Raw genomic sequence first — 25,429 nt, forward strand, 5'->3', positions numbered from 1 at the left:
AGACTGTAGACACAGGCGCTGTCTAGACAGACTGTAGAGACAGGCGCTGTCTAGACAGACTGTAGACACAGGCACTGTCTAGACAGACTGTAGAGACAGGCACTGTCTAGACAGACTGTAGAGACAGGCGCTGTCTAGACAGAGTGTAGACACAGGCACTGTCTAGACAGACTGTAGACACAGGCACTGTCTAGACAGACTGTAGAGACAGGCGCTGTCTAGACAGACTGTAGAGACAGGCGCTGTCTAGACAGACTGTAGACACAGGCGCTGTCTAGACAGACTGTAGACACAGGCACTGTCTAGACAGACTGTAGACACAGGCACTGTCTAGACAGACTGTAGACACAGGCGCTGTCTAGACAGACTGTAGACACAGGCGCTGTCTAGACAGACTGTAGAGACAGGCGCTATCTATACAGACTGTAGAGACAGGCGCTATCTATACAGACTGTAGACACAGGCGCTGTCTAGACAGACTGTAGACACAGGCGCTGTCTGGACAGACTGTAGACACAGGCGCTGTCTAGACAGACTGTAGACACAGGCACTGTCTAGACAGACTGTAGACACAGGCGCTGTCTAGACAGACTGTAGACACAGGCACTGTCTAGACAGACTGTAGAGTCAGGCACTGTCTAGACAGACTGTAGAGACAGGCGCTATCTAGACAGACTGTAGACACAGGCACTGTCTACACAGACTGTAGAGACAGGCACTGTCTAGACAGGCTGTAGACACAGGCGCTGTCTAGACAGACTGTAGACACAGGCGCTGTCTAGACAGACTGTAGACACAGGCGCTGTCTAGACAGACTGTAGAGACAGGCGCTGTCTAGACAGACTGTAGACACAGTCGCTGTCTGGACAGACTGTAGACACAGGCACTGTGTAGACAGACTGTAGAGACAGGCACTGTATAGACAGACTGTAGACACAGGCGCTGTCTAGACAGACTGTAGAGACAGGCGCTGTCTAGACAGACTGTAGACACAGGCACTGTCTAGACAGACTGTAGAGACAGGCACTGTCTAGACAGACTGTAGAGACAGGCGCTGTCTAGACAGAGTGTAGACACAGGCACTGTCTAGACAGACTGTAGACACAGGCACTGTCTAGACAGACTGTAGAGACAGGCGCTGTCTAGACAGACTGTAGAGACAGGCGCTGTCTAGACAGACTGTAGACACAGGCGCTGTCTAGACAGACTGTAGACACAGGCACTGTCTAGACAGACTGTAGACACAGGCGCTGTCTAGACAGACTGTAGACACAGGCGCTGTCTAGACAGACTGTAGAGACAGGCGCTGTCTAGACAGACTGTAGACACAGGCGCTGTCTACACAGACTGTAGAGACAGGCGCTGTCTAGACAGACTGTAGACACAGGCGCTGTCTACACAGACTGTAGAGACAGGCACTGTCTAGACAGACTGTAGATACAGGCGCTGTCTAGACAGACTGTAGAGACAGGCACTGTCTAGACAGACTGTAGACACAGGCACTGTCTAGACAGACTGTAGAGACAGGCGCTGTCTAGACAGACTGTAGACACAGGCACTGTCTAGACAGACTGTAGAGACAGGCACTGTCTAGACAGACTGTAGACACAGACACTGTCTAGACAGACTGTAGAGACAGGCGCTGTCTAGACAAACTGTAGAGACAGGCGCTGTCTTGACAGACTGTAGCCAGGCACTGTCTAGACAGACTGTAGACACAGCCACTGTCTAGACAGACTGTAGAGACAGGCGCTGTCGAGACAGACTGTAGAGACAGGCGCTGTCTAGACAGACTGCGGAGAAGTCGACATTACCGAGTAAACATTGAACGTTGGGCCGTCAACGTTGGGTCTTACGTTGGTCCACCGGTTCCGACCAACGTTGGGTGAACGTTGGCCTGACCTCTGCCACGGCAATCCGCTGGCTTAGTGCTGCCAACAGCGATGAGTGCCGCTACGCACACAAAGACAAAGAACCCCCGTGTAGCCTCTACAGACTGCTGGGGGCAAGTGCTGTTAGCGAGTAGCACACGAGGGGGGGGGGGCGGTGGCCAGCACCATACCCGGCCGCCTTTGTTTCCCTAAGTGGCGATGTTTACTATACACCGCAATCACGTGCTCATTTGAGGCTGAGTCGACCTACGGGAGGCCCGGGAACGGTTTAGATAATCGCCACTGGTGTTGGTCGTGAGCGGGGATCGAACCGGGGAACGCACGGACAACCTCCACCACCTCCACCACACACACCACACAGACACTCCACACACACACCACACAAACACTCCACATACACACACCACACACACCACACAAACACTCCACACACACACCACACAAACACTCCACACACACACACCACACACACACACCACACAAACACTCCACACACACACACCACACAAACACCAAGCCCCAACACACCGTTCGGACAAGTTGCAGTGTACCACACAGTGTACACACACACACACAGTGCACACACACACAGTGCACACACACAGTGTACACACACATAGTGCACACACACAGTGCACACACACAGTACACACACACACAAAGTGCACACACACAGTGTATACACACACAAAGTGCACACACACAGACAGTGTACACACACACAGTGCACACACACACAGTGTACACACACACACAGTGCACACACAGTGTACACACACACACAGTTTACACACACACAGTGTACACACACACACAGTGCACACACACACACACAGTGTACACACAGTGCACACACAGTACACACACAGTGTACACACAGTGCACACACAGTGCACACACGCACACACACAATGTACACACACAGTGTACACACACACACAGTGTACACACGCACACACACAGTGTACACACGCACACACACAGTGTACACACACACACAGTGCACACACAGTGTACACACGCACACACACTGTGTACACACACAGTGTACACACGCACACACACAGTGTACACACACACATACAGTACACACAGTGTACACACACACACACAGTGTACACACAGTGTACACACACACAGTGTACACACACACAGTGTACACACAATATACACACACAGTGTACACACAATATACACACACAGTGTACACACACAATATACACACACAGTGTACACACACACACAGTGTACACACACACAGTGTACACACAGTACACACACACAGTGTACACTACACACACAGTACACACACAGTGTACACACACAGTACACTACACAGTGCACACACACACAGTGTACACACACACACAGTGTACACACACACACACAGTGTACACACACACAGTGTACACACACAGTGTACACACAGTACACACACACAGTGTACACTACACACACACAGTACACACACAGTGTACACACACAGTACACTACACAGTGCACACACACACAGTGTACACACACACACAAAGTGTACACACATACACACAGTGTACACACACACAGTGTACACACAGTACACACACAGTGTAAACTACACACACACAGTACACACACAGTGTACACACACAGTACACTACACAGTGTACACACACACAGTGTACACACACACAGTGTACACACACACACAGTGCACACACACACACACAGTGTACACACAGTGCACACACAGTACACACACAGAGTACACTACACAAACACAATACACACACAGTGTACACACACAGTACACTAAACAGTGTACACACACACAGTGTACACACACAGTGTACACACACACAGTGTACACACGCAGTACACACACAGTACACACACACACACAGTACACACACACTACACACACACAGTGTACACACACAGTGTACACACACAGTACACACACACAGTACACACACACAGTACACACACAGTGTACACACACACAGTACACACACCACACACACACACTACACACAAAAAGTGTACACACACACAGTACACACACACAGTACACACACACAGTGTACACACACACAGTACACACACACACAGTACACACACACAGTGTACACACACACAGTACACATACAGTACACACACACAGCACACACACACACAGTGTACACACAGCGTGCTCCGGCTGCCGTCACTCCCCGGCTGGGAGTCGAACCGAGGCTCGCCAGGGTTGGCGGCGCTGCCCCCCCAAAGTTTACAAAGATAAAGACAAAGATCCCCCGGGTAGCCTCGTGGAGTGTCGGGGGGCAAGTTGCTCTTGGCCGGCATCGGCGAAGTCCCCAGCGGCACACCAAGAGGGTGGTTTTGTTGGCTTAGCGCTACGCCCGGCCGCCTTTGTCTCCCCAGTTTTACATCGCACCATTTAAGGCTGGGTCAACCTAGGAGAGGCCCATAACCGGCACAGATATTCATCAGCAGCGTGCCACCGCTCCTCTTACACTCTCATACAAAGACAAAGACCCCACCTCCCCGTGTAGCCTGTAACAGACTGTAGGGGCAAGTGCTGTTAGCGAGCAGCACCTGTGAAGGCCGGCAACCACGCCCGGCCGCCTTTGTCTCCCCAATGGCGATGTTTTAACTGCACACCGCTACACCAGGTTCTCATTTTTGGCTGAGTCGACCTAGGCAGAGGCGTAGCTAGGGGGGGCAGGGGGGTACATATGTCCCCGGGCCCCAAGGTAAAGGGGCGCCAAATGAGGCTTACAACGTTACATGATAACTTGTTGCGGCGGGCGCGGCAGCCTGAAACTACTGCACAAATCTACACCTCAACCTAAAAGTTTATATATCCCGCCACACACAGCCTACATGTCATGTAATTACATTTTGGTACGCGGAAAATTTGAATGCGGGTGAGGATAAAAATGTTGGAAACTTTCTCGCGCTGATCAAACTCGTTGCTCAGTATGACCCATTGTTAGCAAAACACGTACAGCACGCAGGAGAAAATCCGGGATCAGTTTCTTATGTCACCGAAAATCCAGAATGAATTTATCCACATACTTGCGTCGACTGTAAAGAACCAATTGTTGAGTGATATCAGGAAAAACAAGTACTACGGTATCTTACTTGACTCAACTCCTGATCTAGGACATCGGGAACAGCTTTCTCAGGTCATAAGATTTGTGGATGTGGATTCTCAAACTAAAAAAGTAACTATCAAAGAATCATTTTTAGGTTATATCGAGATACATGCAAAAGATGCAGCAAGCCTAGAAAGAGTCATCGTCGAGAGACTGAAATCTGACAACATACCTCTAGCCGACTGTCGGGCACAATGTTATGACAATGCTGCTGTGATGACTGGGCATATATCCGGCCTTCAACAACGAATATGTGACAAAAATCACAGAGCATTGTTTGTCAACTGTGACAACCACAGCTTAAACTTAGCAGGAGTACACTCAGCTAAACAGGATCCACTTGTCACATTTTTTGGAACAGTTGAAAGTATATATTTGTTTTTCTCTCGTTCAACAATTCGTTGGGAAGATTTAAAAAAGCTGTGCCCATCACAGTAAAGCGGGAGTCTGAAACACGCTGGAGTGCACGATCAGAAGCTGTTAAAGCTATCTATGAAGGACTGGATGAACTAGTAGGGCTGCTAGACAAATTATCGCAGGACGTAACTATGACGCCTGAAACCAGAAGTGATGCAGAACAGTTACAGGTGTAACTCACTACACAGGCATGAGTATTACATGTTAACTTCATAGTTTTATTATATTTCTGGAATGTCATTCTTGGAAAAATTGATCGTGTTCAGAAGCGCTTACAGGATCCTACTATGAATTTCAAGAAAGCAGCAACTGATCTTGAATCTTTGGAGCATGAATTTGTCAAGCTTCGTGATGATTTGAGCCAAGTTGCTGTAGAAAACGCCAAAACAAGATGCACAGCCTGGGGGATCGATGTGGACAGAAGAATTAGGCGACGTCGGAAGATGCCAGGAGAACTGGCAAGAGATGCAGGACTTTCAGCAGAAGAAGAAATTGTGCGCGTTATGAAGAGTGTATTTTATCGACTTCAACAGGAGATATCAACACGATTTTTTACGACTAAAAGACCTGAACACAAAATTTGTATTTCTGCTGGACGTCAAAACTCTTCTATCCGACACAGATGTCGATGCAATTCGTCGAAATTGCACAGATTTTGGAAATTTCTATGACACCGACATCAATGGCCACGAACTTTTCACAGAAATTGGAGATTGCAAAATGCTGCTCAGTAACCGGAATGAAGTTCTACCAGAAACTCCTTTGGATCTTCTTGGTTTTATTGTGTTTTATGGAGACGACATATTTCCGAATTTGCGAATTTCACAGCAAATTGTATTAACAATGGCAGTTTCAATTGCAAGCTGTGAGCGGTCGTTCAGCAAATTGAAACTTATTTTGTCGTATTTGCGTGCTTCAATGGGACAAGATCGTCTCAGCGATCTTGCTCTTCTTAGCGTTGAAAGAGAAACATTGGAAAAAACAGATTTTGATTACGTGATTGACTGTCAACCAGTCTACGACAGTGACTGAGTGAGCCATGTAATATCATTTCTATAAATTTGCTTCTTTAAATACAATGTTTCATTACAATTTAAATTGTTATTCCTCATTGGATGTGTAGTGGTGATACGCGCTGGGTGTATACGTCGTGTGCCAGCGCGTATGTACGGGTGTGTGTGTGGTGACGCGCGCTGACGGGGAGGAGCAGGCGTCAGTGCGCGGGTGGGGGTAGTGCTGCTGATTGGCTGTGTGCCGGTGACGCGCTGAGAGGGAGTGATCGGGTGGCAGCGCGGTGTGATTGGTCGGGGAGTGGAAACACGCGCTGGGCGGAACCGGATCGTAGAGATAGCGCGTGGTGATTGGGTAACTGAGGAGCGGTGCCGACGTTGAGGTCCGCATCCGCTCCGTCTCCCGGGAAGAAGAGATATATAAGGTGATGCACAGATGAGTAGGGGGGCAGAAGTGGAACCATCTAAGAATGAAGACGAAGGTGCAGAGATAGAGCCCGGAGAGGAGAGTAATGGAGAGTAGAGGAGAGTAAGGTATAAGTGTGTAGCCAGAGAGAGAGAACGGTCTACACGAGCTGAGTAATGTATAGTGTGTAGCCAGAGAGAGAGAGAACGGTCTACACGAGCTGAGTAATGTATAGTGTGTAGCCAGAGAGAGAGAACGGTCTACACGAGCTGAGTAATGTATAGTGTGTAGCCAGAGAGAGAGAGAACGGTCTACACGAGCTGAGTGATGTATAGTGTGTAGCCAGAGAGAGAGAAAGGTCTACACGAGCCGAGTATGCATACGGTGTAGCCAGAGAGAGAGAAAGGTCTACACGAGCCGAGTATGCATACGGTGTAGCCAGAGAGAGAGAAAGGTCTACACGAGCCGAGTATGCATACGGTGTAGCCAGAGAGAGAGATGCAAAGTCTACACGAGGCGAGTGGAGAGTGTAGCAGAGGCGCAGAGTCTACACGAGACGAGAGAAGAGTGTAGCCGAGGCGCGGAGTCTACACGAGGCGCAGAGAGCCAGCAGCACAGAATCTAAGAGAGTCAAGAGAAGCGTAGGGCGGAGAGAAGAGGTCACGAGTTGTACCGTTGTATGGTGACCGCATTGTGAAGAAGAGAGGCCACGCGTTGTATCGTTACAAGTTAAGATTTAATAAAAGAAGTGTGTTCCCGTCAAGGAGTTTCCTGCCGTCATTTTCCAATACTTCATCTGGCGTCAGAAGTGAAACGGGCTTCCAAGCATGGAGACAAGGAAGACCCGTAGGACCCACGGGATTGACCGCGAGGAAAACCTGGACGACTCGGGGCCGCTGGTGGCGGGGGGTGAGGAGGAGGACTTGCCCACGCTACAGGATCCGTCGACGGCGCCGGCCGAGCGACCGGGGACCGACGCCGGGCTTCGTGAGGCGCACTCCCGACTGGCGGAGCTGCTGCTCGCCGCCACGTCCATCTTGGCGGAGATCAGCTCATCGGGAGGAGCGGGGACGGTGGGGGACATTTTACAAGGTCGCCCCGCAGATTCCCGCCAAAACGAATGGGGGATTCCCGCCATTGCGCCTGGGCCTACTTTTGGCGGGAACGGCGAGCGCCACGTGGTGGTGGGTTCCCAAGCGCGCGCATCGACGTCATCAGCGCGCGAGGGGGTCCGCCATTTTACGTCTGCTGCTGGAGCCGCCATCTTACACACCGACGGAGAGGCGGAGAGGAACCACGAGGCGGATGACTTCATTTTTCAGCAGCGCCTGCCCACGTTGTCAGCCTTCAAGGCGGAAGGCGGAGACTGGGGCCAATTTCAGCGAAGGTTTTTGGCGCATCAAGAGATGTCAGCGTGGTCCGATGCTACGGCGCTGCGGGCGTTGCCCGCCATGCTGGACGACGATGCGCTCGCGGCCTTCAGGGCTGCACGGAAGTCGGACCGCTCCACGCTGAAGGATGTGCTGGGTTTGTTGGCCAGGGTCTACGGACCTCCCTCGGCGTGCCGCCATCATTTCTACGCAAGACGGAAAGCGGCCACGGAGACCGCGCTGGCCTATCGCACGGCGTTGCTGGCTCTTGCTGATGCTGCGTTCCCGCGGATGGACGAGGAGGGCCAAGACGCGATGGTTTTGGAGCAGCTGCTTAAGTTGGCGCAGGACCTGGGGGTCCCTATCAACACAGCTGACGAGATTGATATTTCTTCTTTGAGAGTCGCCACGAGTATTCAAGCGCACGAGGCCCTACAACGGAAGCAAGGCGTTGGTTGCAACGCTGCTGTCGTCGCAGCCCCGGGTTTGGTGGTCGCCGAACCCCAAGTCGTCAGCCCACGAGAGGAGGCGTTCGCCACGGGACGACCAGGGGACTGGAGGCCGGGGGCCCGGTCGCCTCTGCGATCGGGCCGAAAGTCGGAGCAACCAAGATCTACTCCGACCCTCGTCACGTGCTATAACTGCGGCCTCCGGGGCCACGTGGCGTCCGGGTGCCGCGCTCCGCGGCAGCGCGCCATGGGAGCTCGGCTGGACGACGACCGAGAGCCCAAGTCATCTCTACAATCCCCGGCAAGTCGCGGCACCTCACACGCTCGGCCTGTTTATTCGGCACACATGGGACGCCGCGTTGCGGCGGAGGAGGGCCGGTTAAGGTTCGGGGATTCGGTTCGGCGAGGGGGGTTCGGCCGGGACCAGGGAGACATTGAATGGGCGGAATTGGGGCATAAAATTGTGGCTGCTTCGGCGGGTTCGTCCGTTGTTACGGGATCTATTGATGGGGTTGAGATTAGGGTGTTAGTGGACACGGGGGCATCGGCAACTATTATATCGGACCTCATTTATAATATTCTTCCAGTCCAATGTCGTCCGCTGCTTCCAGTGGATGTGCCATTTTACGCCGCTAATGGGGGATCGTTGGGCATTATCGGTCAGGTTAGGGCGTCCATTCGCATTGGAGATATCAAATTGTCGGGACCCGTTTTCGTTTCGTCTTCTTTGGTAGTTCCGTGTCTTTTGGGCACTGATTTTTTGGCTAAAATGCCTATTAAAATTCTTATCGATCAACGATGCATTGAACTGCCATCGGGTCGCCGGATTTCATTTTTGACGGGCCCTACTGACATTCGGACGGCGTGCGCTACGATACAAGCGGTGGCGACGCAGACCGTGCAAGTGCCCCCGGGTTCACAGATGTTGATTCCCCTCCGGTTGCGGAAACCATGGGTGAGGGAGGCTTCGGGACAAAGTATGCTTTTGGGTCCTTCTAACAAGGCTGTCGGGGGTCTTGATTTATCGGTGGCTCACACTTTGGTGCGGGCTGACAGGGATCCGTTTGTGATGGTTTTGAACGCGGGGTCGCGACCAGCTGTCATTCCGCAGGGCACCGTGCTGGCTCACGCGGCGCAGGTCCCTGTGGATGATGGGTTGGTTGCGCAGGTGGGCTCGAGCCCCGCGCGGAACGTTGAGCCAAGGGAAGACCTTGAGTGGGTCCATTCGCTATGCGCCGCCTCGGACGATTTGTCGGCGGCGCAGTTGGGTGCGCTGCGCGAGTTGCTCATTGAATTCTCTGATGTATTCAGTAAACATAAGTATGACATTGGGTGCACGGATTTGTTGCACCATCACATTAAAACGGGCGATGCGGCGCCGGTCAGGCTAAATCCCTTCCGACTGAGTCCCGTGGAGAAGGAACATGTTCAGTCGGCTGTTAACGATATGCTAGAAACCGATATTATTTCGCCCTCCTCTAGCCCGTGGGGAGCGCCTATTGTGCTGGTTAAGAAGCAGGACGGGTCCCTGCGATTCTGCGTTGATTTCCGTCGCCTGAATAAGATCTCTGTGGCTGACGCGTATCCGCTCCCCAGGATGGATGAGTCCCTCGATGCATTGTCTGGTGCGCGATATTTTTCGACTCTTGATTTGTTATCGGGGTTTTGGCAGTTGCCGCTCGACGAAGAGTCGAAACCTAAGACAGCATTTCGGACTCCAGGGGGGCTGTTCCAGTTTAACCGGTTACCCATGGGACTTCACTCCTCTCCAGCGACGTTTCAGCGACTTATGGAGCTGGTTTTGTCGGGCTTGCAGTGGGATACATGCTTGATTTATATGGACGATGTCATTGTTTTCAGTAAAACGTTTGAAGAACACCTCCAGCGATTGAGAGGGGTGTTCTTGCGAATGCGATCGGCTAAGTTGAAATTTAAACCGGCCAAATGTCACCTCCTTCGTAGGTCAGTTAGATACTTGGGTCACATTGTCGATTCTTCGGGGATCTCCACCGATCCCGCGAAGACGGATTGTGTCGGTTCGTGGCCGACACCTACGTCCGTTTCCGACGTGCGTAGTTTCATCGGGTTTGCTTCTTATTATCGGCGGTTCGTTGAGCACTTCGCCACTATTGCAAAACCCTTGCACGCTCTAACGGCGAAGGGAGTGAAGTTCAAATGGGGACCGGAGGAGGAGGCCGCGTTTCGCTCCCTCCGGGACGCCTTGGTGGGTGCCCCACCCTTGTGTTATCCCGATTTTGCCAGTCCCTTTTTGCTGGACACGGATGCTAGCAACACGGGCATTGGGGGGGTGCTATCCCAAGTCGTTGGGGGTGTCGAAAGAGTTGTCGCCTACGGTAGTAGGGTGTTGTCTCCGGCGGAGCAGCGCTACTGCGTCACCCGTCGCGAGCTGCTTGCCATTGTTTTTTTTGTGCAGCAGTTTAGGCCATATCTCTATGGTCGTCACTTTACAGTCCGAACGGACCACGCGGCGCTACAGTATTCATTGAGAGTCGCCCAGCCCTCGGGCCAGTTGTTGCATTGGTTGGAAGTCCTCCAGGACTATCAGTTTACGACTACGTACCGTAAGGGGTTGCGACACACAAATGCCGATTGCTTGTCGCGGTTGTTGCCTTGTGATGAATGCGCGTGTTTGTCGGGATCGGCGCGCTGTAAACCGACGCTTGCGGGGGAGATGGGGGCACTGGCTGCGACAGCGGGCGCACCGATCGTGGATGATTCCACTGCCTCTCAGGGTCGGGACTCGCTGCTCTCGCTGTCGCTCAGCGAATGGGGCCGCCTCCAGATGGCGGACAGCTCGCTGCTAGCATTGCGCCGCAAGGTTGGGGGTCCCGAGGGGGACCAGGAGCGTACCGGCTCCTATGTACTTGAGCAGGGCATGTTATTGAGATGGGACAGTTTGTCCCGGCGGAACGCACTCGTGGTGCCTTCCGCTGTGAGGGGGAGGGTTGTCTTGGCGGCACACGAACGCCTCTTGCACTTGGGAGTTAACAAGACGCTTGCCCTGCTTCAGCGTGACTATTACTGGCCGGGAATGGGAAGTGATGTGGTACATATTCTGAAGGGGTGCGTTGAGTGCGCCAGGCGTAAACCACCGCCCGTGGCAGCTAATCCACTGCTGCAATCTATTCAGGTCTCGCGTACCAACGAGCTCGTTGCACTCGATATTTTGGGGCCCTTCCCAGTCACGCCGAGAGGGAATAAATATTTGTTAGTGGGGGTCGAATACTTTACCCGATGGCCTATGGCGTGGCCTCTCGCTAACCAGTCGGCAGCGGCTGTGACGGATGCCTTCGTCCAGGGCTATGTCCTGGACAAGGGGGCTCCCGAACGCCTGCTGACCGACCAAGGTAAAAATTTTTCGAGTAAATTGTTGCAAGAGGTGTGCGATCTGTTGGGTACCAAGAAGGTGCGTACCTCCCCGTACCACCCGCAGACAGACGGGATGGTGGAGAGACTCCACAAAACTTTGACTTCCATGCTGTGCCAGCAGGTGTGCGAGGCACATGTAGATTGGGACCTGCAGGTCCCGGGAGTCCTTGCCGCGTATAGAATGGCCCCCCATGCAGCACGGGGTTTTCCCCATTCTATTTGATGTACGGTCGGGAAGCTGACCCGCCAATGGAAACGCAACTTGGCCTGTCCACTCCACGAACTAATTCTAATTTGGCAGAACATATTAAGTTTAATATTCACAAGCTGACAGAGGCGAGGGAGGCCGCACGGCTTAATTCGCGGGCTCGCCAAATTGCTAATGAACGGTTGCGGGCACTGAAGGTGTCCATGCACGAATGGAAACCAGGTGACAGGGCCTGGCTGCATTGCCCTCAGGCACCCTTGGCTACGTCGCCTAAATTGTTGAGACCGTGGAGGGGACCCGTGGAGGTCGTGCGCGTTGCACGGCCCCAGTGCGTTCAGATAAAGTGGGGAAAGCGCCGTTGGTACGTTCACCCCTCCCGACTGAAACCGTTCTCGCCTCCATATGGCCTCCCCTTGTGTCGTGATGGCCGGGCGTGTGACGTGACCGGCGACCCAGAGGGGGAAATGTCTCTGCCTGATCCACACGTATTTTCGCCTGATCTGCTCCCAGGTGTCTCGGAACTGACAGCTGCCGACCACCGGCGGCCGGATCTCCGCGGCGGGGCCGGCCCTTTCAGGCCCGTTCCGCGCCGTCTGGAGCAGCCGGAACCGCCGGACGGTCGTCAGTGTCCCGCCCCATACGACGGACCAGCCAGACGGACTCGCGCCAGGTCGTGCTACTTTGCATGACCTGCCTCGTGAGGAGTCGGGGCAGTTGGAGCGCCTCGTCACTGCGTGTAGTCGCAGGGACGTGGGGTGCGTTCGTTTTTTGGAATTTGCTTGTATCGTGTTATTGTTGACTTTTCGTGTTCATTGTCAATCTGTACATAGTTATTCTTGTTGTTGTTGTTGTTGTTATGTTACGGGGCACACTCGGGGGGTTACGGGTTTTTTTTTGTTGGTTGTCGTCTTATCGTCGCGGTTGGTTGTTGTTAGCAGCCGGGCCGGCTGCGAGCTATGTGGGAGGGGGTGATGTAGTGGTGATACGCGCTGGGTGTATACGTCGTGTGCCAGCGCGTATGTACGGGTGTGTGTGTGGTGACGCGCGCTGACGGGGAGGAGCAGGCGTCAGTGCGCGGGTGGGGGTAGTGCTGCTGATTGGCTGTGTGCCGGTGACGCGCTGAGAGGGAGTGATCGGGTGGCAGCGCGGTGTGATTGGTCGGGGAGTGGAAACACGCGCTGGGCGGAACCGGATCGTAGAGATAGCGCGTGGTGATTGGGTAACTGAGGAGCGGTGCCGACGTTGAGGTCCGCATCCGCTCCGTCTCCCGGGAAGAAGAGATATATAAGGTGATGCACAGAGGAGTAGGGGGGCAGAAGTGGAACCATCTAAGAATGAAGACGAAGGTGCAGAGATAGAGCCCGGAGAGGAGAGTAATGGAGAGTAGAGGAGAGTAAGGTATAAGTGTGTAGCCAGAGAGAGAGAACGGTCTACACGAGCTGAGTAATGTATAGTGTGTAGCCAGAGAGAGAGAGAACGGTCTACACGAGCTGAGTAATGTATAGTGTGTAGCCAGAGAGAGAGAACGGTCTACACGAGCTGAGTAATGTATAGTGTGTAGCCAGAGAGAGAGAGAACGGTCTACACGAGCTGAGTGATGTATAGTGTGTAGCCAGAGAGAGAGAAAGGTCTACACGAGCCGAGTATGCATACGGTGTAGCCAGAGAGAGAGAAAGGTCTACACGAGCCGAGTATGCATACGGTGTAGCCAGAGAGAGAGATGCAAAGTCTACACGAGGCGAGTGGAGAGTGTAGCAGAGGCGCAGAGTCTACACGAGACGAGAGAAGAGTGTAGCCGAGGCGCGGAGTCTACATGAGGCGCAGAGAGCCAGCAGCACAGAATCTAAGAGAGTCAAGAGAAGCGTAGGGCGGAGAGAAGAGGTCACGAGTTGTACCGTTGTATGGTGACCGCATTGTGAAGAAGAGAGGCCACGCGTTGTATCGTTACAAGTTAAGATTTAATAAAAGAAGTGTGTTCCCGTCAAGGAGTTTCCTGCCGTCATTTTCCAATACTTCAGATGTAATAGGAAAATGTGATTAAACGGGGGGTGGGGCGCCAATTTTATAGTTTGTCCCCAGGCGCAAAATATCCTAGCTACGCCTCTGGACCTAGGGGAGGTCCCAGGACCGCTTCAAATAATCATCTGAACGATGATCGTCATCACCGGCTGTTGGGCAGCGAGCGGGAATCGAACTCAGAGTGGCCTCGGTAAGGTAAAAGCAACGAGCCTACCTTTACCCTACCTTTTACCCTTACCCCATACAAATTACCCGATTACAGGGTAATTATTGGGGTACTACTACACATGAATAAGGTTTATAGCGGTAAATGCTAGGTAGAGCGCTTTATACATATAGCATACTCTCGATTATTCCAATTTTACACGCTTTCTTTTAACTCTGTTGTCGTCGTCATTGTTGTTGTCGTCGTTGTTGTCATTGTTGTATCCTCAAATCTTGTAACTCAATTTTAACCCACTTCCCAATGTGGTACCGACTGCAAACTTGGTATACTTATGTCATACTGATGACAATACCATATTCTATCATTTTTTACATTATGTTTTATGTTATGTTTCGGCTTGGGTCTAATTGTCCACGGTAAACTGACGTTGGCTGTAATTGACCACGGTCCCTTACATTGTGGCAAGCCTCGGGCCACTTCCTAGAGTTGTGGAGTTCTGCCATTACTAGCACGGTACATTTTACAAAAGCGTGTTTTTAAAAAGAGTTTTTAAAAATATTACTTATTAAATGGGGGCCACGGACTGCGCCACGGAGCTTTTAGCGGTAAACAAGGCATCGTATTTACCGGGTAATACTTCGCGCTACCTTTACCCTACCCTTTACCTTACCCCTTGGCATGTCGACACCTTTACCCTTTACCTTTACCGTTTTACCCGGTAAAAAGGGTAAATTACCTTGCCTTGCCGAGGCCTAACTCCGACACACACTCGGGGACACGTGCACATGCAGAGGTACTATTAGTATTGTTGTTGTTGTGGCGCACTCCCCATGCTGCCAGCCGGTAGTATCCCACACGTGTCCATAGGGGGCGGTAGCGTGCCTGAGCCCAGTGTCAAGGGACTATGGCCCACGGAGTCTACGGTAACCCCGATGGCACCGGGTGGGGAATCATTTGGTCTCTGGCCCTGCCAAGGCAACCGCAGGCGGGACTCGGAATTCAATAAATCTCGGAGCAAACCTGGAAAAGCAGTTGCGAGTAGCAACATCATCATCAATACCAGCTAACATCATCACACACCTCGCCAAAGAGAAGCAGGTACAGCCATCACATTATGGGTGAGTTAATGAAATGTTTGACCAAATATAACAACAGGCAAATTTTTAAGTTGATAATTTTGTATGGCCCGTGAATGATGTTGTAAATATCCAAATGGCCCTTGGCAGAAAAAGGTTCTCCGCCCTATGGGATAACCCCAGACCCCGGGAGCGGGGGGGGGATGACGTCACCCTCCCAGGATCTGGTGGAAGGTGCTGGAAGGAAGGGCCGTGGCTGGGGCGGAGCGAGCCAGGGACTTGTATAAAAGCCGGACCCCTCTGAACGGCGGAGGCAGTCGTCGCCCGCACGAAGACCAAGAACCTCATGAAGAGAAGAGCCCACGGGCAGAGCCGTACCCCTGGCAAGGGTCGGCTCCGGCTCGTGGAGGCCAAGCTTCACTCAAGAAGGGCTAGAATAGCCAGCTAGAGGCGTATCGGGTGTAAGGGGCTGGTACTCCTCCGTGTTAGGGATTATTTGTTAATAAAAATATGTGTTGCCTCAGACTCTCCTCTAGTTATTGACCCACTACACACACAACGCTGATGAGCAGCACTATTGATTAACCCGGGGTCAATAACCATTCCCGGACACGGCCACGCCAAAGTGTTTTGGCCGTCCGCGGTTCATGCGAGGCTGAGCGACCCACCTCCAACCTCATCGTGGCCAACGATTTCTGTGACAGGCACTGCGCCGTCTCTTCCTTCTGCTCAAACACAGCTGCGAGGTCCGTTCCTAACAGTCTCGTCACCACCACCACCCTGAGCTGTGCTCCACGTTACCCGCTCTTACAGTCGAATACATCCTAGAATGACGTCTCCCTGTAACAGTACTGAACTCCTCCCCCGCACCTCCGATTAGCACGGTAGGCTACGTACGGCGCGAAAGAAGTTCAACGCACGGTGCGTACATACCATGCCAGAGGCGCCAGGCTGAACCACAGACGCTGAGCGGGAAGGCAGCAGCAGCAGCCAGATGGCGAGCCTGAGACAAAGCCCACACCCCACCCCCCCAAGCTCTGCGATCCTCGATATATGAAGATCATCCACGGAGGACGAGGTGCCCCCCCCCCACCCTGCACCTCGTCCTCCCTCCAACATCCGTTGCGCCGCCCTTTATTACCACCTTCACCTTCCTGGCTCCACCCCCCCCCCCATCCTGCACCCGTCCCCCTTGGCTCCTCCCCCCCTCTTCTTTACTCTATATATTAATGCCCCATCACAAATAACTCCCACTACAGTTATTTTGCTGTGCCTTTTTACACCTGATGAAGGAAGCTTGTGTTGCCTCCGAAACGTCGTGATTTAATTGATTTATTTTCATTTATGATTATTATTTTATTTTGTATGGTTACCGTATACCCTGGCTCGCCAGGAGAAGGCAGTACAGCAAGTAGACTAATCGTCACCTGTTTCCCTCTGTGCTGTGATAGAGCGTTGCCCTCTCGCGCGAGGTGTGGGGTTTTCTCCGCATGCTCCGGTTTCCACAGGCGCTTTATAAACGACTCATGGATCGACTCAAAACATCTCAGAATAAAAACCCTCAATGAAGCAGCGGGACCCTTCTCAAAAAGCGTCCGACTCCGTGCGGTGGCTCGCATGGATGAGCGAGTCAACGATGATCGATAAAGTCATTGATCGGAGGTGCGCAGGAGGAGCACGAGGTGTAAGAGGGGAGAGGGGGGGGTCGTCACCTTTGGGCGCAGTGCGCTCCACAAGAAGGGCCCGCGCCTGCGGCTCGCTGATGAACTTCCGCAGCTGCTCCAGGCAGTGGCGCTCCGAGAGGGAGGCCTCCAGGCCCGCGGTGGCCTCGCCTCCATCCTCCAGCAGCAGGGGCACCAGGCGGCGCACGTGCTTCTGCAGCACGGCCTCGTCCGCTAGGTTCAGCACCGGTCCGGCGCTGCCCCCGGCACCTCCAGGAGCTCCGCCGCCGCCGCCGCCGCCGGCTGTGGACTCGGTGTCCACGCCGGTGTCTGCCATGGATCTCCCGACCCTCTGCGTCCTCCTCGGCCTGGGTAGAGGATGGGAGAAGTTTCAGGTGGCGGCACGGGGGCAGGGGGGGGGGTCCTCGTGGCGTCTCTGTCGGGGTCGCCTGCTGTGCGAGGTGGAGCGGGACGTGTCCGCGTGGCTGTGGCGTGAGTGGGGAGTGCTGGCGCAGGGGGTAGCAAGCCCCAGTTTGATTCCCGCTCACGGATCGATATCAGTGGCGAATGTCTGCACCGGTCCGGCGCCTCTGCTAGGTCGACTCAGCCTTTAAACGAGTATCTGATGCTTTATGTAAACGTCAGTATTGGGGAGACAAAGGCGGGCGGGCGTGGTTCTGGCCACACCACCGTCTCGTGTGCTATTCCGTCCTTCATAGGTGCTCGCCACCAGCACTTTCCCCAACAGTCTGTTAAAGGCTACACGGGTGATCTTTGTCTTTGTTTGTGTGCTGTGTCAGTGCGCTTCGGTGTGCTGACCCTGACGGGTTCTGCACCACAGACGAACCGAGCTCCACGACTGGCCCAGGTCAACACCGGCGGCGAGTGATATCTGATTCGGTCCTGGCCCTCCCTGAGGATGACTCAACCTTCACTAAAGACAAAGATCCCCCGGGTAGCCTTAGCAGACTGTAGGGGCCAGTGCTGTAAACGAGCACCTATGAAGACCGGAACGGTACACGAGGGGGTGGGTGACCAGCACCACGCCCGACCGCCTTTGTCTCCCTAGTAGCGATGCTTACACACCGCACCAGGTTGCTCATTTTAGGCTGAGTCGACCTAGGGGAGGCCCAGAACCGGTTCAAACAATCGTCACCGGTGTTGGTGGCCGTGAGCGGCAATAGAACTCGGCTCGCAGGGGTTCGCAGCGTAGTGCTAACCGCTGCACCACCACTCTCACCACCACTGCCCCCCCTTGAGTGCCGTGCCTCGCGTTGATTGGGGGTGCTCGCTGGCAGCACTTCCCACGACAAGCCCCAGGAAGGGGGCGGACATGAAGAGCAGCTCCAGCGGGGCCTCCACGTCCAGGCTGCTGGACCTGCTGCCCCCCCCCCCCCCACGACGAGCGGGCTGCTGGGTGGCTAAAACCGCAGCGTGGCGGCACCACGGGGAGCAGCCCGTGGTGCATCTGTCTGCTGTCACGTCAGTCAACCCATAGCACCTGGGCCTCGCCTGTGACCTCTTACCAGCAGCGAGCCTTGGCTATGAATAGAGAGCCACTGCCCGAAACGTCGTCTATTACATTTTTACGTTTTGCCTGGTAGGGGCCACAGTGTTGTGACGAGCTCTCTTAACAATTAACGCGGAATCAAAGTGCACCTAGCCTGGCACAACACCGGGGAGATATTGACGCCGCTTAGTAGCAAACCGCGGTTGTTGTGTTTCTCTGAGCGTGGACTCAAATGGGTACCCCACCCCTCTCCACTGACCCCCCACTGACCCCCCACTGACCCCCCCACTGATTCCCCCTCCATCCCCCCACTGACCCCCCCACCCCTCCCAACCCCCCCAGTGACCCACACTCACCCCCCCCCCCGCTGACACCCCCCACCACCACTGACTCCTCCCACTGACCCCCCCACTGACCCCCCCCCACCACCACCCCCTCCAATGACCCCTCCCACTGACCCCCCCCACCCCTCCCAACCCCCCACTGCCCCTCACTGACCCCCCCACTGACCCACCCCACCACCACCCCCCACTGACCCACTGACCCCCCCCCCCCACTGACCCCTCACTGACCCCCCCCACTGACCCCTCACTGACCCCCCCACTGACCCCTCACTGACCCCCCCACAATCCCCCCACGGACCCGGGTCAATCTCCTCGTGCTGGGCACCAACACGACAGAGCTTCGTGCCACCTGCCCGCTGTAGTTCACGACGGTAGTAGTAGTCGTAATAATACTGAATATAATAGGTGCTCGCTAACCCTTGCCATGGCTTATGCAGGGAAAAGGCAGAGGTGGATTTTGTCTTTCGAGTCCATTTCTCCTCTGCCCTCTCCTCGTCCTCGTGTCTTGTGTATCTGTGTGTGTTTACCATTAGCCCGACCAAAACTAAGCACCTGCCTGGGTATTTTGTACCATCGGACACTCCACCCCCACAACTCTCAATCGGTGATGGGGCAGTTGTGGAGAGAATGGAGAGTTTCCCATACCTGGGCAGTGTGCTCATGACCGGCTCCAGTTTAACAGCAGCGATCTCACTGCGAATCAGTCGAGCGGCAATATATTTTCATCGGTTGCGTAACGCTGTGTGGAAGCTATCTGGACTGTCGCTCCGCACGAAGCTTCAGGTCTTCTCGGCCACAGTCATTCCCTCCCTTCTCTACGCTTGCGAAACGTGGACCCCCCTAATTGAGCATCTTCGCCGATTAGAAACATTTAGGCTGGCCAGCCTACGATCCATCCTGGGTTTAACCAGGCTGGATTGTGTGAAGAGCTCACAAATCCTTGAAAGATCTGGGCAAAGCCCCATCGGTGAGCTCCTCCGGCAGGCAAGGCTGCGTTGGCTGGGTCATGTAGCCCGCATGCCCAGCCACCGCATGCCTAAACAGCTTTTGTTCGGCCGGATCGAGGGGTCTAAACGGGCATGGCACGGGCTAGAGAAGAGATGGAGTGATGTGGTAGAGGAGGACGTGGAGCTGAGTGGACTTGCCGATGACTGGTACCAGCGGTGTCAAGATCGGCCTCTGTGGAGGAGGCTCGTTTAGGACGCTACTGGGTAGTTGGAGGCAGTCGCCCTCCAACAACAACAGAGGGCGGAGGAGCGACTCTCACAACAACGAGCGGAGCGCCGGGTGGATAAAACACAGCAAGTTGGCACAGTAGGGGGCACAGGTGGTGCATCAGCCAGTCATCTCGGTCATCTCAGTCAGTCGACCTGTGTCACCTGGGTCTGCCCCTTGACCTCCTGCCAGCGGGCGTTCGACACCTCACTTGGCCTTAAAGTACGCACAGACCTGGTACAAGCATCATGGTGATGTCACTGCCACTTAGTAGCGAATGGCGGTTGTTGTTGTGTCTATCATTATTCGTGTATCTGTGTCTCTTTGTCCGTGTGTCTTTGAGTGACAGTGTTTGTGTATCTCTGTGTGTTTGTGTATCTCTCTGTCCGTGTCTGAAATGTGGCGCATTGCGCTACGAACCCCAGGTCCAGAGTTCGATTCCCGGCCAGTGGCGAGTGATGTGCGAACCGGTCTCTGGGCCTTCCCTAGGTCGACTCAGCCTTAAACGAGTACCCAGTGCGCTGCGTCAACATTCACAATGTGCAGACAAAGGAGGTCTGGCGCAGAGGCTGGCGGCATTAGCGAAATACTCCCTTAGCGTGTGTGTGTCTGTGTGGGTCTGTGTGTGTGTCTGTGTGTGTATGTGTGTGTGTCTGTGTGTGTGTCTGTGTGTGTCTGTGTGTGTGTCTGTGTGTGTGTGTCTGTGTGTCTGTGTGTGTGTCTGTGTGTGTGTGTCTGTGTAGGTCTGTGTGTGTGGTTGTGTGTGTGTCTGTGTGTGTGTGTCTGTGTGTGTGTTTGTGTGTGTCTGTCTGTGTGTGTGGGGTGCGGTGGTGTCGTGGTCAGCGCTACGCTGCGCTACGAACCCCGCCACCCCCGGTTTTGACTCCCGCTCACGGCCACCAACAGCCGTGACGATTGTCTGAACCGATCCTGGGTCCCTAGGTGGACTCAGCCTCAAATGAATCCCTGGTGCGGCGTGTAAAATCATCGCCACTGGGGAGACCAAGGCGCTCGGGCGTGGTGCCGGCCACCCACCCCCTTGTGTGCCGTCCTTCATAGGTGCTACCCGCTCACAGCACTTGCCCCAGTAGCCCATGACAGGCTACACGGGGGATCTTTGCCTCTGTGCGTGCATCTCTGGTGGCCGCGTCTCCCTGATGACGACGTCGCCAGCCCCAGCCGGGGGGGCGGGGGGTCGCGCGCACTGCGCCACGAATCCGCCCCGCCTGGGGGAGCGACTCCGGGCAGCAGCGGTGGCCAAGATGAGTCTAGGACCTGTCGCGATGCGCCTCTAGGTCCACTCAGACTTAAGTGAGTGCCAGGTGGCCAGGCGGGCATTTGCGTCTGGGGCTGCCTTTGTGTTTCTGACTGAGTGTCTCTCTGTGTCCGGCTCAGGCATGGCAAACACCACACACAGACACACACACACAAATACACACAAACACACACACAGACACAAACACACACAAACACACACAGACACACACAGACACACACACAGACACACATAGACACAAACACACACAGACACACCCATACACAGACACACCCATACACAAACACACAGAGACAGAAACACACACAGACACAAACACACAGAGACACACACACATACACACCCAGACACAAACACACAGAGACACACACACATACATACCCAGACACACCCATACGCAAACACACAGAGACAGAAACACACACAGACACACACACACACACGTCTCTGTGTGTGTGTGTCTGTGTATGTCTCTCTGTGTGTGCGTGTCTGTGTATGATTCTCTGTGTGTGTGCGTGTCTGTGTGTGTCTATGTGCATGCCGGCGTGTATGTTGAGGGTCTCTCTGATTATGTGTGCGTCTCTGTGTGCGGGTCTCTATCTGTGTGTGATTCTCTGTGCGCGTGTGTCTCTGCGCGTGCCTTTGTGCGCGTGCGATGCCTGAGCGTGTCTCTATGGGTCTCCCTGACTCTGTATGCGCGTGTGTGTAGGTGTGTAGGTGTGTGTGTGTACGTGTCTCTGTCTCTGTCCGTGAGTCCGTCTCTTTGTGTCTGCCTCTCGTCACGCGTCGTCCTCACCTCTTCCTCCCCGCGGCTCAGTCTCGCTGCGAGCGGAGACTCCCGACGTGACAGCCGCGCAGATTTCTCCTCTGATTTATATTCACATCCCTCCCTCCCTCCTCCCTCCCCCCATCACCCCTCCCCATCACCCCTCCATCACCCCTCCCTCCCTCCTCCCTCCCCCCATCACGCCTCCCCCACGCCTCCTCCCTCCCTCGCACTGCCAAGCACAGCCACATCACTGCACCATCATTCCTCAGCGCCATCATCGCAGCACGTACCCACTGCCATCACACCCCCCATCACATTGCACTGCAATACACGGCCCCACCACCATCAACACAACATCACACATCCATTATTAGACTCCACCACACACACACATCACACTGTCACACACCCATCATTACACCCCATCACACACCATCACCCACACCATCACACCCCCATCACATTGCACTGCATTACACGGCCCCACCACCATGACACACCATCAACACACCATCGCACACCACCACCACCATCACACACCACCACCATCACACACCCACCATCACACACCACCATGACACATCACACACCATCACACACCATCACCTACCATCACATACCATCATACACCATCACACACCATCAACACACCATCACACATCCATTATTAGACACAACCACACACCATCACACACCATCACACACCACCACACACCATCACACACAACCACACACCATCACACACCATCACACACCATCACACACCACCACACACCATCACACACCATCACACACCATCACACACCACCACACACCACCATCACACACCACTCACACACCCACCATCACACACCAACACACACCATCACACACCACTCACACACCATCACACACCATCACACACCACCACACACCACCACACACCCATCACATCACCATCACACACCACTCACACACCACTCACACACCCACCATCACACACCACTCACACACCATCATACACCACCACACACCACTCACACACCCACCATCACACACCATCACACACCATCACACACCACCACACACCCACCATCACACACCATCACACACCACCACACACCCATCACACACCACCACACACCATTACACACCACTCACACACCACTCACACACCACTCACACATCACACACCATCACACACCATCACACACCATCATACACACCCACCACACACCATCACACACCACACACCGACCATCACCCACCACCACACACCCATCACACACAATCACACCCCATCACACACCACCACACACCATCACACACCACCACACACCACCACACACCACCACACACCATCACACACCACCACACACCACTCACACCACCATCACACACCACTCACACACCCACCATCACACACCATCACACACCATCACACTCCACCACACACCACCACACACCCATCACACCACCATCACACACCACCATCACACACCACTCACACACCCACCATCACACACCACTCACACACCATCACACACTACCACACACCACTCACACACCCACCATCACACACCATCACACACCATCACACACCACCACACCTCCACCATCACACACCATCACACACCACCACACACCCATCACACACCACCACACACCCACCATCACACACCATCACACACCACCACACACCCATCACACACCCACCATCACACACCACTCACACACCATCACACACCATCACAAACCACCACACACCCATCACACACCACTCACACACCCACCATCACACACCATCAAACACCACCACACACCCATCACACACCCACCATCACACACCATCACACACCATCACACACCACTCACACACCATCACCCACCATCACACACCACCACACACCATCACACACCATCACAAACCACTCACACACCATCACACACCATCACACACCATCACACACCACTCACACACCACTCACACAAACTCACACACCACTCATACATCACACACCATCACACACCACCACACACCCATCACACACCACCACACACCATCACACACCACTCACACACCACTCACACTCCACTCACACATCACACACCATCACACACCATCACACACCATCATACACACCCACCACACACCATCACACACCACACACCGACCATCACCCACCACCACACACCCATCACACACCATCACACACCACCACACACCATCACACACCACCACACACCACTACACACCACCACACACCATCACACGCCACCACACACCACTCACACCACCATCACACACCACTCACACACCCACCATCACACACCATCACACACCATCACACACCAGTCACACACCATCACACACCATCACACACCACTCACACACCATCACACACCATCACACACCACCACACACCCATCACACACCACTCACACACCCACCATCACACACCATCAAACACCACCACACACCAATCACACACCCACCATCACACACCATCACACACCATCACACACCACTCACACACCATCACCCACCATCACACACCGTCACACACCACTCACACACCACTCACACAAACTCACACACCACTCATACATCACACACCATCACACACCACCACACACCCATCACACACCACCACACACCATCACACACCACTCACACACCACTCACACACCACTCACACATCACACACCATCACACACCATCACACACCATCATACACACCCACCACACACCATCACACACCACCCACCGACCATCACCCACCACCACACACCCATCACACACCATCACACACCACCACACACCATCACACACCACCACACACCACCACACACCATCACACGCCACCACACACCACTCACACCACCATCACACGCCACCACACACCACTCACACCACCATCACACACCACTCACACACCCACCATCACACACCATCACACACCACTCACACACCATCACACACCATCACACACCCATCAAACACCCACCATCACACACCATCACACACCACTCACACACCACCACACACCCATCACACACCACCACACACCATCACACACCATCAGACACCACTCACACACCACTCACACAAACTCACACACCACTCATACATCA

General features: G+C 54.1%; 2 protein-coding genes across 2 annotated transcripts in view; one reads left to right on the plus strand and one right to left on the minus strand.

The window, feature by feature from the left end:
- Positions 1-22,427, minus strand: part of LOC144937252 (cytoplasmic dynein 1 heavy chain 1-like) — a 162,394-nt gene extending 139,967 nt beyond the window's left edge. Inside the window, exons 1-2 of the mRNA XM_078864650.1 lie at positions 22,343-22,427; positions 17,253-17,569 (exon numbers count right to left, since the gene is read on the minus strand). Of these exons, the coding sequence (XP_078720776.1) occupies positions 17,253-17,538 (286 nt within the window). The 5' untranslated portion in view covers positions 17,539-17,569; positions 22,343-22,427. The remainder of the gene's footprint in view (positions 1-17,252; positions 17,570-22,342) is intronic.
- The window catches only part of LOC144937253 (transcriptional repressor protein YY1-like), a 422,669-nt gene that overhangs the window by 165,231 nt on the left and 232,009 nt on the right, over positions 1-25,429 (plus strand). The gene's annotated exons all lie outside the window — the stretch shown is intronic.

Source organism: Lampetra fluviatilis, chromosome 18 (genome assembly GCF_964198595.1).
Source record: "Lampetra fluviatilis chromosome 18, kcLamFluv1.1, whole genome shotgun sequence".
NCBI classification, from domain to species: Eukaryota; Metazoa; Chordata; class Hyperoartia; order Petromyzontiformes; family Petromyzontidae; genus Lampetra; species Lampetra fluviatilis.